General features: G+C 43.5%; 1 protein-coding gene across 1 annotated transcript; it reads left to right on the forward strand.

Moving 5' to 3' along the window:
* The first annotated feature begins 1,727 nt into the window (after positions 1-1,727).
* On the forward strand, positions 1,728-2,255 carry LOC147688586 (CGG triplet repeat-binding protein 1-like). Its single transcript, XM_086939804.1, has one exon. It carries the CDS (start codon positions 1,728-1,730, stop codon positions 2,253-2,255), a length of 528 nt encoding a protein of 175 aa, XP_086795930.1.
* The last annotated feature ends 12,055 nt before the right edge of the window (positions 2,256-14,310 follow it).

Here is a 14,310-nt window from a genome sequence, read left to right on the forward strand (position 1 = left end):
TGGGCATCATTTAAAAAAAAAAAGTTTCTGTTGGGCCTAGTGTGTGGCGGGCCCTGGGGGGCATTATTTCTTTAAAAAAAATATTTTGGGCTCGCCGCACATCAATAAAAAGAAAGTTTCTGTTGGGCCTGCCGCGTGCCCCGTGTGCGGCGGGCCGTAGGGGGCATCATTAAAAAAAAAAGGTTATGTTGGGCCTGCCGCGTGCCCAGTGTGCGGCGGGCCCTAGGGGCATGCGGTAATTTTGTTATTTCAAATGGAAAGGGCTAGCCGGGCCTGCCCTAACTCTTTTTTCTTCTTTTGTAGAGTCTCGGAGGAAAGATTCTGCTGGTTCAAGAGCCATTGGGCCGTCTGGCAACTAATATATGCTTGCTGCTGCACAGCACAGGTACGTTTTGGTTTCTGTACACTTCCGGGGAGATGAATACTACATATGCTAAAGCGCAGAACCTTGAGGTCGCCACCAATATTTGTGAAGTCCTACTTGCAATGGGTGGGAGGGCAGTGCATGGTTTGGCGGTGAGATTCTGTGTGATCATGTGGGTTTCATAATTGTTATTTTGGGTTTAGTTTTTCTTGGGGGTGGTTTGGGTCTGTCTTGGGATTTTCCCTACACACCCATTAAGCACTATTGCCTCCCCCCTCCCAAGTGTAAACACCTGGCTTATGAGCTCCTACAAAGTACACTTGAACAAATTTCTTTTGGACAGGTAGGTTTCACTTTCTTTGCAGGTGGCTCATCCTTCCCCTTTGTTTTCGTTTTTCTCCACCCATGCAACCTTTCTAATGTCATTTTTTTATTTGCAGGCACTTTGGGGTAGGTTTTTTTGGGGGGAAACACTTTTGCTGTATGTTTTTTATGTTTACCTTGCACCCCCACTGCCCTCCACAGAAGACTCAAAGTTGCCTACCTGAACCATACAAGTGTGCCATTCCACTTTGAAGGGCCTCTGCCTAACGGTATGTATTAACTCTCTGTGTATGCAACTTTGCTTTAAAAGGTTTCACATTCTCCTTTCTTTACAACTGACCATGCTGTTTTAATACTGTTTGCTCATCGCCGTTTGGGGAGTGCCATTTTCCATTGCGGATCTGTCCCAACCAGTTTTAAACTTTTTTGCCATTTGCAGGTGCTACAGAGTTACATGCATGTTTAATCATTGCTTCCCTACGTTTTCTTAACTTTCTATTCAACAATTGCAAAGCCCTTTTTTCCCTTTGGAACACATCTAGTAATACCAAATATATTTGTAGGTGAGTTACTTGACTGCGCCACACCCCATAAAGAGTACTCAGACTTGTCTAAAGGAACCAACAAGACAAGTTTGCCATGTCACTTTGAAGGACCTCTGCCTATCTGTATATATTATCACTCCGTATCTGCAACTTTGCTTCAAAAGGTTTCACATTCTCCTGTCTTTGCAACTGACCACGCTGTTTTAACACTGTTTGCTCAACGCCATTTGGGGAGTGCCGTTTCCCATTGCAGATCTGTCCCAACAAGTTTTCAATTTTTTTGCCATTTGCAGGTGCTTCAGAGTTACATGCATTTTTAATCGTTGCTTCCCTACATTTTCTTAACTTTCCATTCAACAATTGCAATGCCCTTTTCCCCTTTGAAACACATCTAGTAACACCAAATATATTTGTAGGTGAGTTACGTAACTGCGCCTCAAGCCCGAGATCTTTTGGATTCCAAGGGAGAATCAAGCCACCACAACAAAAGCACAATGGAGAAGTTTCTACAGCCTGTGAAGGCTGTGAAGCATCGATCACACCTACCTACCCATATAACCGCAGCAGATCTGGCCAGAGAGTACAGCACTGTGATGCATGCTGATGGTGGCTTGCTGTTTCGCAGTGTGTGCAATGTGGCGGTTTGCCACATCCAGAAGCACACAGTGGATATGCATGTGCAGTCCCAAAAACACTTGAAGTACTGTGCAGATGATCCAGACCCTCACTCTTCGCCAAAACGTGCCAGTCAGATGACTGTGAACTCACTTTTCACAAAGAGTACAGCTGCCGGTGCCTCAAACCAGGAAATTATAAGTGAGTGGGTCAATGTCTGCACAGCGCTTAACATTCCGCTGAGCAAAACCAACCACCCTCTGTTACGCAAGTTTCTCCATGAGCGAGTACGAAATGGTGGAGTGATACCTGGAAGTCATCAGCTTCAAGAACGTTATCTCCCAGAGAGATATATAGGAGCCGAGAACGAGCTGAAAGAAGACTCAAAAGATCAGTGTTATATTTGATGAAACACCTGATGTTGAAGGGCGGTGTGTATTGAATGTGTTATTGGAAGTGGTCTCTGCGCAGGGTTGCCATCAGATTCACACCCACCTAGCAGACACAGTGTTACTCTCACAGTGCAACCATGGGGCTGTAGCGCAAGCAGTTGTGAAGGTGCTCACAGAGTAAAGCATTGCCTTTCAGAATGTTATTTCCATTAATACTGACAATCCGGCATACATGCTCAAGGCATACAACACTGTGTTGAGAAATCTGTATACAAACTCCATACATATGACCTGCTTGGCACACATAATGAACCTTATTGGAGAGTCGTGTAGGACGTCTTTTGAGGAGCTAAATGCTTTCCTTCTGTACTTCTCGCGCATCTTTTACTTGGCCAGTAGCAGAAGGAGAAGGTACCTGCACCATCTTGCTGAGAACCATGGGATGAAACCACGGATGGCACCTGACCTTTGCAGTACCCGGTGGAATTCTTGGTTTGCTGCTGTTCAGTACCACTGCAAGCACTTTGAGGCCTATGGTGGGTTTGTTGAGACTGAGATGCAACCAGGGCCGGACTGAAACCAACAACCAGCCTGGCAGGTTGTTTCTCCACCGGCCCTAGTAACGGGAGGGGAGGGGGTTGTTACCCGCTAAGCACTGCTCCCGCTTTTCTTACAGAGGGACGATTTTGCAGCGCTGCTTCAAAACCGGCACCCTGTAAGAAAAGCGCCCCCCTGCGGCCACAAATTTTGCCCCCACCCCTCCAGCCCACCGGGGAAATGCCCGGTGCCCGCAATGACCAATTTGGCCCTGGATGCAACACAGCAAGTCTCCCCCAGATTCCCCTTAAAATCTGCAAAGGATTTTGAACAGCGACCAAAGAAACTGCATTAAAGTTCAAATGGACATTGTGGCAGAAACATGCCAAAACATTTTATATCTGATGGACTTATTCCAGAGTCAGACACAAGTGACAATGAAGGTGTACAATTATTTGGAGGACCTCCACAAGAACCTAACAAACAATTCAGTCTTCACTGTGGAGTCACTACAACCATTTCTACAGACCACTGCAGGGGCTAAATTATCTCTGACACAGAAAAAGAAGATAACAGCCCAGCTTAATGAAGCTTTTGAAAATTCTCTGGAAAAGGTGGGCAAATACATGGGGGAGGCCCAACCAGGCATTGGATTCTTGAAATAAGTGTGCCTTTTCAATCCTGCACGACTCTGCATCCTGCCTAAGGACAAGAGTGCATATTCAGATATTACCATAAGCCCTTTATGAAAAATGATAGCCATAGTAGTATAAGTTCTTTCAGAAGCTGATATTTGTATGGATTTGAAGTTTGTAATTTCGGTTTCCAATTCAGATCTATCTGCTCTGCGTAGTTGTAGCACTAGTATAAGATATTTTTCACTTCTTCATATATGAAATGTAGACATCATAACATCTGATCTACAATTTGGACAGGTCATATTTTGGTTAGCTGGTTGGTTGGTAATCTATGAAAAGATACAGTTTTGAAATTTGGAAGTGTTGAGTACAAACATGTTCAAAATTTAATTTAGCGTTAGACGTAATAAAGCAATCTTCACAGTAATGGTTTCATGTATAACTCAACCCAAATAATTCATCTATATTTATTTCTTCTTTTTCTAAAACTCCAATAATGTCCATTATAAATTCCTGTACATCTTGTTGAGTGTTCTGAGTAAATAGTACTGATCCATTACATATATCTACTAGATCTCGAATGCCTGAAGAGCAATGTCTTACAGTCCTATCGCTATGTAAATGTTGCAGCAAACCATACAGTGCACAATATAAACTCTCCTGTGATTTCTATTCAATTGAATTTATAGGATGTGGTAAATGAACCAGTACATTGAAATCAACATTTGCATAGCAGTTAACACCAGAAGTTACTACTGGTAACCTAAAATATCTCCCTCATCCTCTAGTTTTTTCTTCATAACACCGTCCCTGTGGTCCTTCTTTTTTCTTCTTTGCAGCAACATCCGTCAATTCTTTTGTGAGGTTCCGCTTTGGCTAGATGATCCATTTTTAATAAATGGGATAGTGTTCTAAATGAGGCATGTATACAATTCTTAACAACACAACTTGTATCAGCACTAACTTTTTTGTCATTAAAATCAACCAAAAACAAACAGGACAATGTTCTAACTCGAGATAGCACTACATATGATATACCGTCTTTAAATACAGTAACACCAATAATAATAACAGCTGCGTCGTCAATTAAACCTTGTGATTTGTGGATAGTTACTGCATACGATACGGAGAGTAGGAACATCTGACACCTAACATAATAGTCCTTTACAAGAAAAAACTCACAAAACATCGGCCAATTTGCTTCACACCATTAATGTGATAACATTTTATGCCTAAGTATTCAACCTTATCCCTATTTTGAAAGTTAATGAAATCCATCACTTTACCAATTGCACCATTATCTAATTCTTCCTTCAAAATATAAATTAAGCTGCAAAATTACTATTTTATAGTCTTACATTCCTGGACACAGAGTTCTCAAAAGAATTCAATTTTGCTTGTAGTTTTTCACTTAGCAGCACTGTCAACCCAGGTGTTCCATTTTGTTGATTGCTGTAACTTCCAAAATGTGTTCTTTCTCCAGTTTTAGTAATTCTTCATTAAAATTGGTGCACTCCTGAAGTGTAGGTATTTAACAGACTATGGATTTCCCTTCTTCAATGAAATTATTAGCTATGCTGATGTGTTGTTAAATAGTTTGTTTGTTGATGAAATGACTTTCTAAGGAACGTTTACCCTCCTTTGTCAGAACTCCTAATTTAATCTCTTTCAGAATATTTCCGTATTCCATGTCAGTTGCTTGACGCATATTCCTAAGCAGTTCCTTGTATTGAAAGCTTAGCGCAATGTTTACATTGCCAATACATCCCAAAGAATTCTGAGTTTCATCATGGAGAAGCATCTTGAAAACAAGCTGTCCTTTGACAGATGTAAATTGCATTAGGTCACCAAAGACAATTAAAGGCCTTCCTCCATACAGCACGTCATACTTTGTTTTTAAAATCTGTTGCATTCTCAAGTGTTTGAAGTCAATCATTAAGTTTGAGACCATGCTCACTTCATCAATGACTAAATGCTTCAATTCCTTCAGCACTCTTTATACTTCATGACAAGCTTCAAGGACTAACTTCTGGCATTCCAGATTCGAGTCATGTTCATCAGGTAGCATAAGTAGTTGATGTAAATTAATTATTTTAATGCTGCGTTCAGCTAATCCAGTTGGTGCTGTTACTATTCAGTCAGTCAGTCAATCACTTTTATTCGATTTTTGGAAATCATAAAAAGACACAGGGTACAGATCATGAAATAGAAAACTCATTAAAATACAACAATAAATATTTCTACATAATATATCGTACATCATACATCCAACAAATTTCATTAATTATTAAAAGATATATATATACAGGTATGCATCATACTAAATTGGCCTTAATAAAAAATCAATTCATGTAAAAGGTTTAAAACATTACAGTCTATTAAAATGTTTTTAAGAGGTTCAGTTTAGGGTATATCCTTATCTTTCTTTATTACGTCTTTTGTTTATACAGACTCCTGCTACTAGAAAGTTTGCAAAGTGAAAAGTTATTCGTACATTATGCAAAAGTTGCAAATATAAGAGTGCTGGCCTAACCTGTAAGAAGCCAGCCTCTCGAAGAATTTGTAAAAGATATTTTCTCCTGATTTGTGCGTAATGATCACAGAACAAAATAAAATGTAAAGTGTCCTGAGGTGAAAAATGATCACAATCACAAGGGTTTGTATTATCAGGTGTATCCCATCTAGTGTAGGTGCCTAACAGAAAATGTATCAGGTTTAGACGAAACCTAGTTAACAGAAAACGGTGAAATGGTTTGTTAACGAAGACCAGGTAGGGTTCTGGGCCTGGGACAGTGATGAGGGCATAATTTCTTCTAACAGTAGATTTTTTAAGCTCTGTTTCCTCCCGCTCTGCAGTAAAAGTACTAATCAATGATGTTTTAATCATCTTGACGTCTTCCTTTTGTATGCTATCGGGGGAATCAAAAAGATCAATGCGTCCCACCTGGGATAACATGGTTTTTACGTAAGTCAGCCATGGGATCTTTAGGGCTCCATCCATTGCCAAGCAACCTTTGAGGATTTGATGGTTTAAAGAAATTTCCTCGTTTAGCCAAGTTTTTAACCAGGAAGTAACAGGGGCAATTTTTATGTGGTCTGAGACGAACCCAGTGCCTAACTCTGAGTGGATGGTAAAAGTGGGAGTAGACTGGGGGACGGAAAGGAGTGATCTAAAAAATCTATTTTCCGCCCTCTGAATGTTAACTGGGTTAGTATATCCCCATATTGAAGCTCCATAGGTGGCGATTGCCAGACATTTAGCATTATATACCTTAAGAATAGCTTCTATTGGGCGTGACCCCATTCTTTTGGCAAAATTCAAAAGGGCTGCAGCCGATCTGGTGACTGCATTTGATTTGGACTTGTGTTGGGCGCCCCAATTTCCTTTGTCATCAAAGATCACGCCCAGGTAGGTAAAGGAAGAAACCCTTTGTACTTCCTTTCCTGTGCAACTGAAAGTTATGGGTTTCCTTTTCCTGCCCTTGAGTCCTGTGATCATGACATGAGATTTTTGTGTGTTTATTTTCAAATCTAAGGATGTCATAAAATCCCCAAAGGAAGCCAATAACTTATTTAGCGCCATACCCGTTCGGGCCAATAGGACTGGGTCGTCCGCGCACAGGAGGACGGGGATGTTAGTCTCTCCTGCACGCGGAACGTCGGTCCCCAGAGTGGAGAGCACTGGCTCGAGTGCGTTTATATATAGGGTAAAAAGGAGAGAGGCAAGGATACATCCCTGCCTCACCCCTCTCTGTGATTTGAAGAGTACAGTGCACCTTCCATCCTGGGTTACTCTAACAGAGGCCTATAGCCCCTGGTGGAGGTCTGCTAAATATCCCACCAGCGGTCTCTCCATACCCATTTCCAAAAGGACTCCCCACAGCCTTGACCTGTTAACCAGGTCAAAGGCTGAGGAGAGATCCATGAATGCCATGTACAGCGCCCCTTCTTTGACTGTTGTATATTTGCTGATGATCAAATGCAAATTTAGGCACTGATCTAGTGTACTTCTTTTGGGCCTAAATCCATATTGTGCATTTGATAGGATTCCCCTGCCCCCTAACCACGATGTTATCCTACCCAGAATGACTCTGCCCAAGATCTTAACCGCAGAGTCAATTAGGGAAATGGGTCTATAGCAGGCAGGATCACCCTTTAGGCCCTTCTTGAAAATTGGTATGATTATGGATTTTGACCAGGATTGGGGAAACTTATTTTCTCTTGCACAGTTAAACACATTTGTCAGGATCAGCCCAAAATTTGGGTGCCGCTTTGTATAGATCCGCAGGGACCCCATCAGGGCCCGGTGCCTTATTCTTAAGTGTTACTATTCATTCTAAATTTGATTCTGGTAAGTGGTGAGAACTTTAATTAAAAAGCTTTTCCCGGGCCAGCTTGACCACTGCTGAATAATAGTCTGGATTACATGAATAGTATTTAAAAAAAAAATTCTTGTGAAGGAATCCATTCTATTTTCTCTCTTACCTCCTTATACATTTCTTTCTGTTCGTCATTCAGTTGTTCAACTAACTGTTCCAAATCAACACTTTCCTGTCTCTCTTGTTTCATAGTTATTGCAGCTTCATTTTCAAAAATTGGTTATCCAAGAGGTTCTTGATACAGTGGCCCAGAACTTTGGATGCTTTGCGAACTCTCCTTAGCTACCTCAGCAGCAATTGCTTCTTCCTGTTTCATCTCATCATTTAACATTTGCAAATAGTTTGGAAAGACTGAACACTAAATACTGTCTTTTACATCGTAGAATGAATCTTCGTAGTAATCCTAGGGGCATATGTAGGTAATCCCGATTTTGCGAATTGGAAAAAGCAATTTTTCGCGAATTGCACTTTCCGAATCACAAAATCGTATGTAGGTAAAATTCTGTGAATTTTTAGCGATTCCCAAAAATTCGCAGAATTTTAATGCGATTACTGGAATTGCGATTCCTTTTTTAGCGAATTCGCTATTAAGGAATCGCAAAAAACGGGAAAGTGCAATTCAGGTGCAGGATGATAACATCACAACCAGGAAGTGTGAGTCTCCATGCTGCACCTAATTGCTTGCACTTGTCCCAGAGTCAGTTGCTGGCTGAGAGACAGAGTGGAGGGTGTGTGTTACTTGATCAGAGCTCAAACCTTCAAAAATGGATCCAAATGCTGCTGAAAATGAAGGTGGAGAGAAGCAGGCAGAAGAAGTTCCCAGGAAAAGGGCCCAGAAATTTTCTGAAAGGGAGTTAGAGGTCCTAACATAGGAGGTGGTGAGGCACCATGATCTTCTTTTCAGTAAAGCCTCACTCCGCCTGCCTGAAGCAAGGAAGAGGAAGATTTGGTGAGAAATCCAGGACAAAGTAAATGCCATTGGTGTTACCCATAGAACCACCGACGTCCTTCGGAAGCGGTGGTATGACATGAGGCAGAGGTCCAAGGAGAGGGTTGCCACGAGATTGGCAGAAGCCAAAACAACTGGAGGTGGAAGCTCCACAACACCTGAGCCGACGCCCATGGAGGAGTTGGTGGAGACAACCCTAAGGCCAGAGGCAGTGACGGGCGTGGCTGACTTGGACAGCTCTAAAACCAGAGACACACATGAAGGTAAGATGCATGCCTATAACAAACAATGCATTGCCATCCCACTCATTCCCCAAAACGTGCATGCACAAATAGGAATCCAGTCCATGATTGCAGTAATACCCAGTGAAGCATTATGGTGAATGTAGTCAAATGTCATGTACATAGGGGCAGATAGTCAGACAAAGGTCATGTAGGCAACAGTTCCAAATACAAAATGAACAGTACTCCAAAAAATACAAGCAGGCATGTAAATAGTGTCAGTATAAACGTTATACCTCTATAAAAATAAAAAATTAAAAACACACAACTCATGTGTTTTTTTGTTTTTTTTAACGGATACACCAACTACCCAAGCCACTATTGCACCAGTGGAAGTGTCCACTTAAGCAGAAGATGAGGCAGGGATGGAGAATCAGAGTGCCACTACTGACACACCTACAATACCAACAAAAAGGCGCAAAACTGTCCCGGCATTAATTCAAATGAATTCAGGATCCACAGATGCTGAAGATGAGCCACAGGCTGATGTATCGCCTAGGGCATCTCAGGGCACAATGCAAACCACTACAACAAACATGACTGCCAGTGGAGCCACAAAGAGGGCACGGAGGGACACCAGCAATGCCACCACAATTATGGAGTCTGTTTTTGCAGGGCTGGAGGGACAAATGCTTCAAGTGCAGCGCCTGAAAAGTAAAGGCATAGTGTCAATTTAACGACAACTGGGAGAGCACAATAGGCACATGTCTGAGGTGAGAGTGGGCATCATGCGAATTGCTATGACAACAGAGGCACATTTGATTGAAACCAGAGCTGCTAGCCAGGCCCAGCGCAGGGAGCAACGACGACTCACATCACGCCTAGACCAATTTGCCCGGGCTGTGAGCCGACAATCCACATCAATAGCCATGCTTTGCAGGAGAACAGTCAGCATGCAAAATGCAATGACACACTGCTGTCAAGATGTTGCTAGGAGCCTGGTGCAGGTCACACATTCTCTTGACCAGCTACGTGCAGCTGTAACTGGGGGCATAGTTACGCCAGCTAGCATTGACACAGATGGGCAGTCGAGCCGTAGTACACCAACTCCACCAATACCAGCTGAAAGGCGTAGGAGTGGGCGTCAGGGAAGAGGTGTGGAGCACTGCACTGAAAACACAGACCAGGGTGACAGTGCAACATCAAGGCGTTCACGCCGTACATGAGGCAACATAATGCACAATGGGATGTTGTGAAGCAACACATCCCATGAGGACTTCAGTAAAAGACATATTGGCATTGTGTGGAAAAGAACAGGTTCAAGTTTTTGAGTTACACTCACATTGTGTGACCTTACTATTCCTGCATTTAAGGAAATGCATTTTGTTTTTTGATAACAGCATTAATCAATGTGGTGTATTTTCTTACCTAAAAGCAATTTTGTGTGATGTCATCACGTCGCATGCGCCCAGCAGTGGCCCCAGCTCCTCCTGCACGCCTCCTTTGGGGGGCTTGTCCCTCCTCATCTGATGTGTCGGAGTCAGTCAGTTCCACGGGGGTGCCCTTCTTGATGGCAATGTTGTGGAGCATAGCGCAGGCCACCACTATTTTGCAGCATGTTTCTGGACTGTACTGAAGAGTGCCTCCACTCTTGTGGATGCATCAAAAACGGCTCTTGAGTATCCCAAATGTTCTCTCAATAGTGGCTCTTGTGGATCTGTGGGCGTTGTTATATCTCCGCTCTGCTGCATTGGTAGGATTGAGGTAGGGAGTGAGAATAAACTCACGCACAGCATAAGCACTGTCTCCTACATGGGAGTAAGAAAAATATGTTTAGTGAGATGCAGCAAGTTGTAGTAATTCCTACTAATGTTTGTGTGTGCCATGAAATGACCTAGCAGGTATCCCTCTCCAAATTCTCCATTACTTAGTCTGCGGAGTAAGGCACAGTGTCTGAAGATGAAGGAATCATGGGTGCTTCCTGGGAATTTTGAGACAATATCGGTAATGAGATGTTTTGAGTTGCACACTACCTGGATGTTGATTGAATGGTAGGACTTTGTGTTTCTGAAAACATACTCATTGTGTGATGGGGGAGAGTGCAACATGTGTCCCATCTACACAGCCAATCACATGTGGAAATTGGGCAATTTGATAAAAATCAAGTTTTGTCTGATCAAGTTCCTGCTGTGTGTTACGAAATTTAATGTGGACATGCATCCTCTGCATCATGGCATTGAGGAAAGCATGGAAAAAATGTGAGAGTGCGCTCTGGGACACCCCTCCCACTGGGGCAATTACGCCCTGGAAACTCCCTGACGATAGGAGGTGCAGTGAGCACAACACCTGAATGTGTGGGGGAATGGTGTGGGCCCTGTGTGTGGGGTGCTGAAGCATGGGTGTGAGCTCCTCTATGAAATCCAGAATACTGTCTGGATGAAGCCTGTAGTGCACATTGATGTCCTCCACAGTGCGTTGGAAGAGGGTGATGTGTGCTTTGTAAATCCTCTCCTGGCGTCTCCCTCTCTCTTCATCCTCACAAATATGCAGCCTCTTGGCTATAACATAGAGCCCAGCCATTGTGAGAAACCACAGATGCATCATGGGCCACTTAATATAGGTTGCACCTTGTTACCACCTGGCCAGAGTTGGTGGTAATTGTGAAGTGCAAAATAGCGAATTTCATAAAATCGCAATTTGCGAATTTTTCCTACATGTTATTTTGCTAATTCACTTTTTGCGTATGCAGATTTGCGATTTCGCATATTTATTAAAAAAACAGTTTTTCTCAATTTTGCTAATCGCAAATTTTGAGATTAGCTATTTTGCATGCAACTTTTCTTTCCTACATACCATTTCACGTATTTGCATTCGCAAACGCATACATTTGCAGAATTTATGCGTTTGCGATTCGCAAATGCCTACCTACATATGCCCCATAGTCTCAAAGTAACTCCAATTCAGCACGGCTTGAAGAGTTGTAGAAGTGCTGAACAGTAAAACTCTCTTCTGTCAGGAGTTTGGCAACTAAGTTTCCTGTTGTTAATTAGATTTCCTTTTGCGTGTCTGACCAAACAACCACCTCATCCAAATACTGCATATTTCCCTTTTCCTATGTTTTCTGTTGCATTGCTTCTATATCTGTAGTTTTGAAGTACTTCATAAAGGCACACATTTTGTAGATGTGGACTTCTTCTTGGGTTGTATGTGTCCAACATATTTAATTTCACAATGTCTGAACTTTACGGGTCGAACTCTGCTAAGTACTGAATTTCCGGGAAAGACTTCAACACTCTATTTCATTTGCTTGCTAGACTTGCACTTACCCAAACAATTTAATAATAATAATAATTCAATTTATGGAGCGCTTGGTTACACCCAACGGTGTGTCCCAGCGCTATGCTCCAGTCCTCCGAAAAGAGAACAGGGAAACCAGAAGAGTCCAGAAAAAAACCAAAACAGAGGAGAGACTGCAGGTGGAAAAGCCAGGTTTTTAAGCCTTAATGGAAGGTTCTCTCAGACGACTTGGCTCTCAGGCTGAATGGTAAGGAGTTCCACTTTTTGGCTGCCAAATATCCGAAGGAGCATGGCCCCATTCTGGCCCTTTGAACTTTAGGCACTTTGACCAAATGTGCACCTGTTGACCTCAAGTTGCGAGCAGGATTATATGGAGGTAACATAGCGGAGGGGGATAGCTAGGACCCCTTCTCTGCAAAATTCTGTGGCAGTAGCACATTGCTTTGTAGAAGATATTTTTGTCTACTGGCAGGCATGTGGATGGTATTCTGGTCTCTGGGAGGAGAGGCTGTTTTGGGAAGATTAAGGACAAAACATACAGCCGCATTCTGAATGGTTGCAGTTTGTTCAGGCATTTTTTCGCTGCACCTTAGTGTAGGATGTTGCCGTAGTCCAACTGGGATGTGACAAGGGTGTGTACTGGAGTTTCCCTAGCCGATAGGGGACATATGTCTATGGTCTTTCTTAGGACTTTAAGAGTCCTGAAGCATTTCCCAAGAACCTTCTTGATATTAGTGTCGAAGGAGAATTTGGGATCAAACCAAAGTCCGAGATTTTTCATTTCCTTCTTAGGGGTCGGGGTTGGGCCCCAGGTCTGAGGCCACCATGCCAAGCACCAGATAGAGGGGGCCTTCCCTATAACCAGTACCTCTGTTTTTCTGCCATTCAATTTAAGGCAGTTGTTGGTCATCAGGGCGAGAGGAGAACTGGTTGGTCGCTTCCTCCGAGTCTTGCGATAGAGTGACTATCAGTTGCATGAACAGCATAAGATACAATAGTAACCTTGTATTTGTCAAAAATCCCTGCCAGGGGTCCAATGCACAGATTGAAGAGGATAGGGCTTAATATTGAGCCTTGTGGGACCCCTTGCATAAGCGGGATGTTTTTAGACATATGCTGATGCTGTGCAACTTGGAAGCTGCGAGTACGGAGAAAGGAGGTCAGCCAACACTAGGCCGAACCCTCAATCCCACAGATAATTAGTCTCTGGAGGAGCACGTTATGGGAGATAGTGTCAAATGCTGCACTTAGGTCTAGCAGAACCAGTTTGGCCTTCATCCGCATACTAACACAGAGTATCGGTGGCGAGAAGTAAACCAGACACTGTGGAATGGGCGGTTCGGAAGCCAGATTGCGAGGGATGAAATAGATTATTAAAATTGATGTGGTGAAGCCTATCTACACTGCCCTGGTGTTTCTACGGCCTGAGGGGGACTCAAACTACCTGTCCCAGCCTCCAACGTGCATACGTCCATTTCTAGAGCTCGAAGGCACTTTAAAAAGCAATGCAGGCTCCCGCACCGCGGGAAGCCTGTCTACACTGCCCTGGTGTTTCTACCTCCTGAGGGGGACTCCAACTACCTGTCCCAGCCTCCAACGTGCATACTGTCTACACTGCCCTGGTGTTTCTACGGCCTGAGGGGAACTCCAACTACCCGTCTCAGCCTCCAACGCACACACATCCATTTCTAGTGCCCGGAAGTGCTTTAAAAAGCAGCGCGGGCTCCGCACCGCTGGAAGCCCGTCTACACTGCCCTGGTGTTTCTACGGCCTAAGGGGGACTCAAAATACCTGCCCCAGCCTCCAACATACATACATCCATTTCTAGCACCCAGAGGTGCTTTAAAAAGCCGCGCGGGCTCCCGCAGCACGGGCCGTACCCGGGCGAAGGCTGAGCAAAGGGAGGGCCCATCTGCGCCCGTCAGCGACCGACAGAGGCCGGGCTGGGCCACCCCTCTTTCGTGTGATCCTTAAGATGGGTAAGTTGAAATTACTTTGTACAAATGACTTGCTGATAACAAAAGCAAAGGTACCCTGTAACTGTGCATA

The sequence above is a fragment of the Lissotriton vulgaris genome, chromosome 10 (genome assembly GCF_964263255.1).
Source record: "Lissotriton vulgaris chromosome 10, aLisVul1.2, whole genome shotgun sequence".
Classification (NCBI taxonomy): domain Eukaryota; kingdom Metazoa; phylum Chordata; class Amphibia; order Caudata; family Salamandridae; genus Lissotriton; species Lissotriton vulgaris.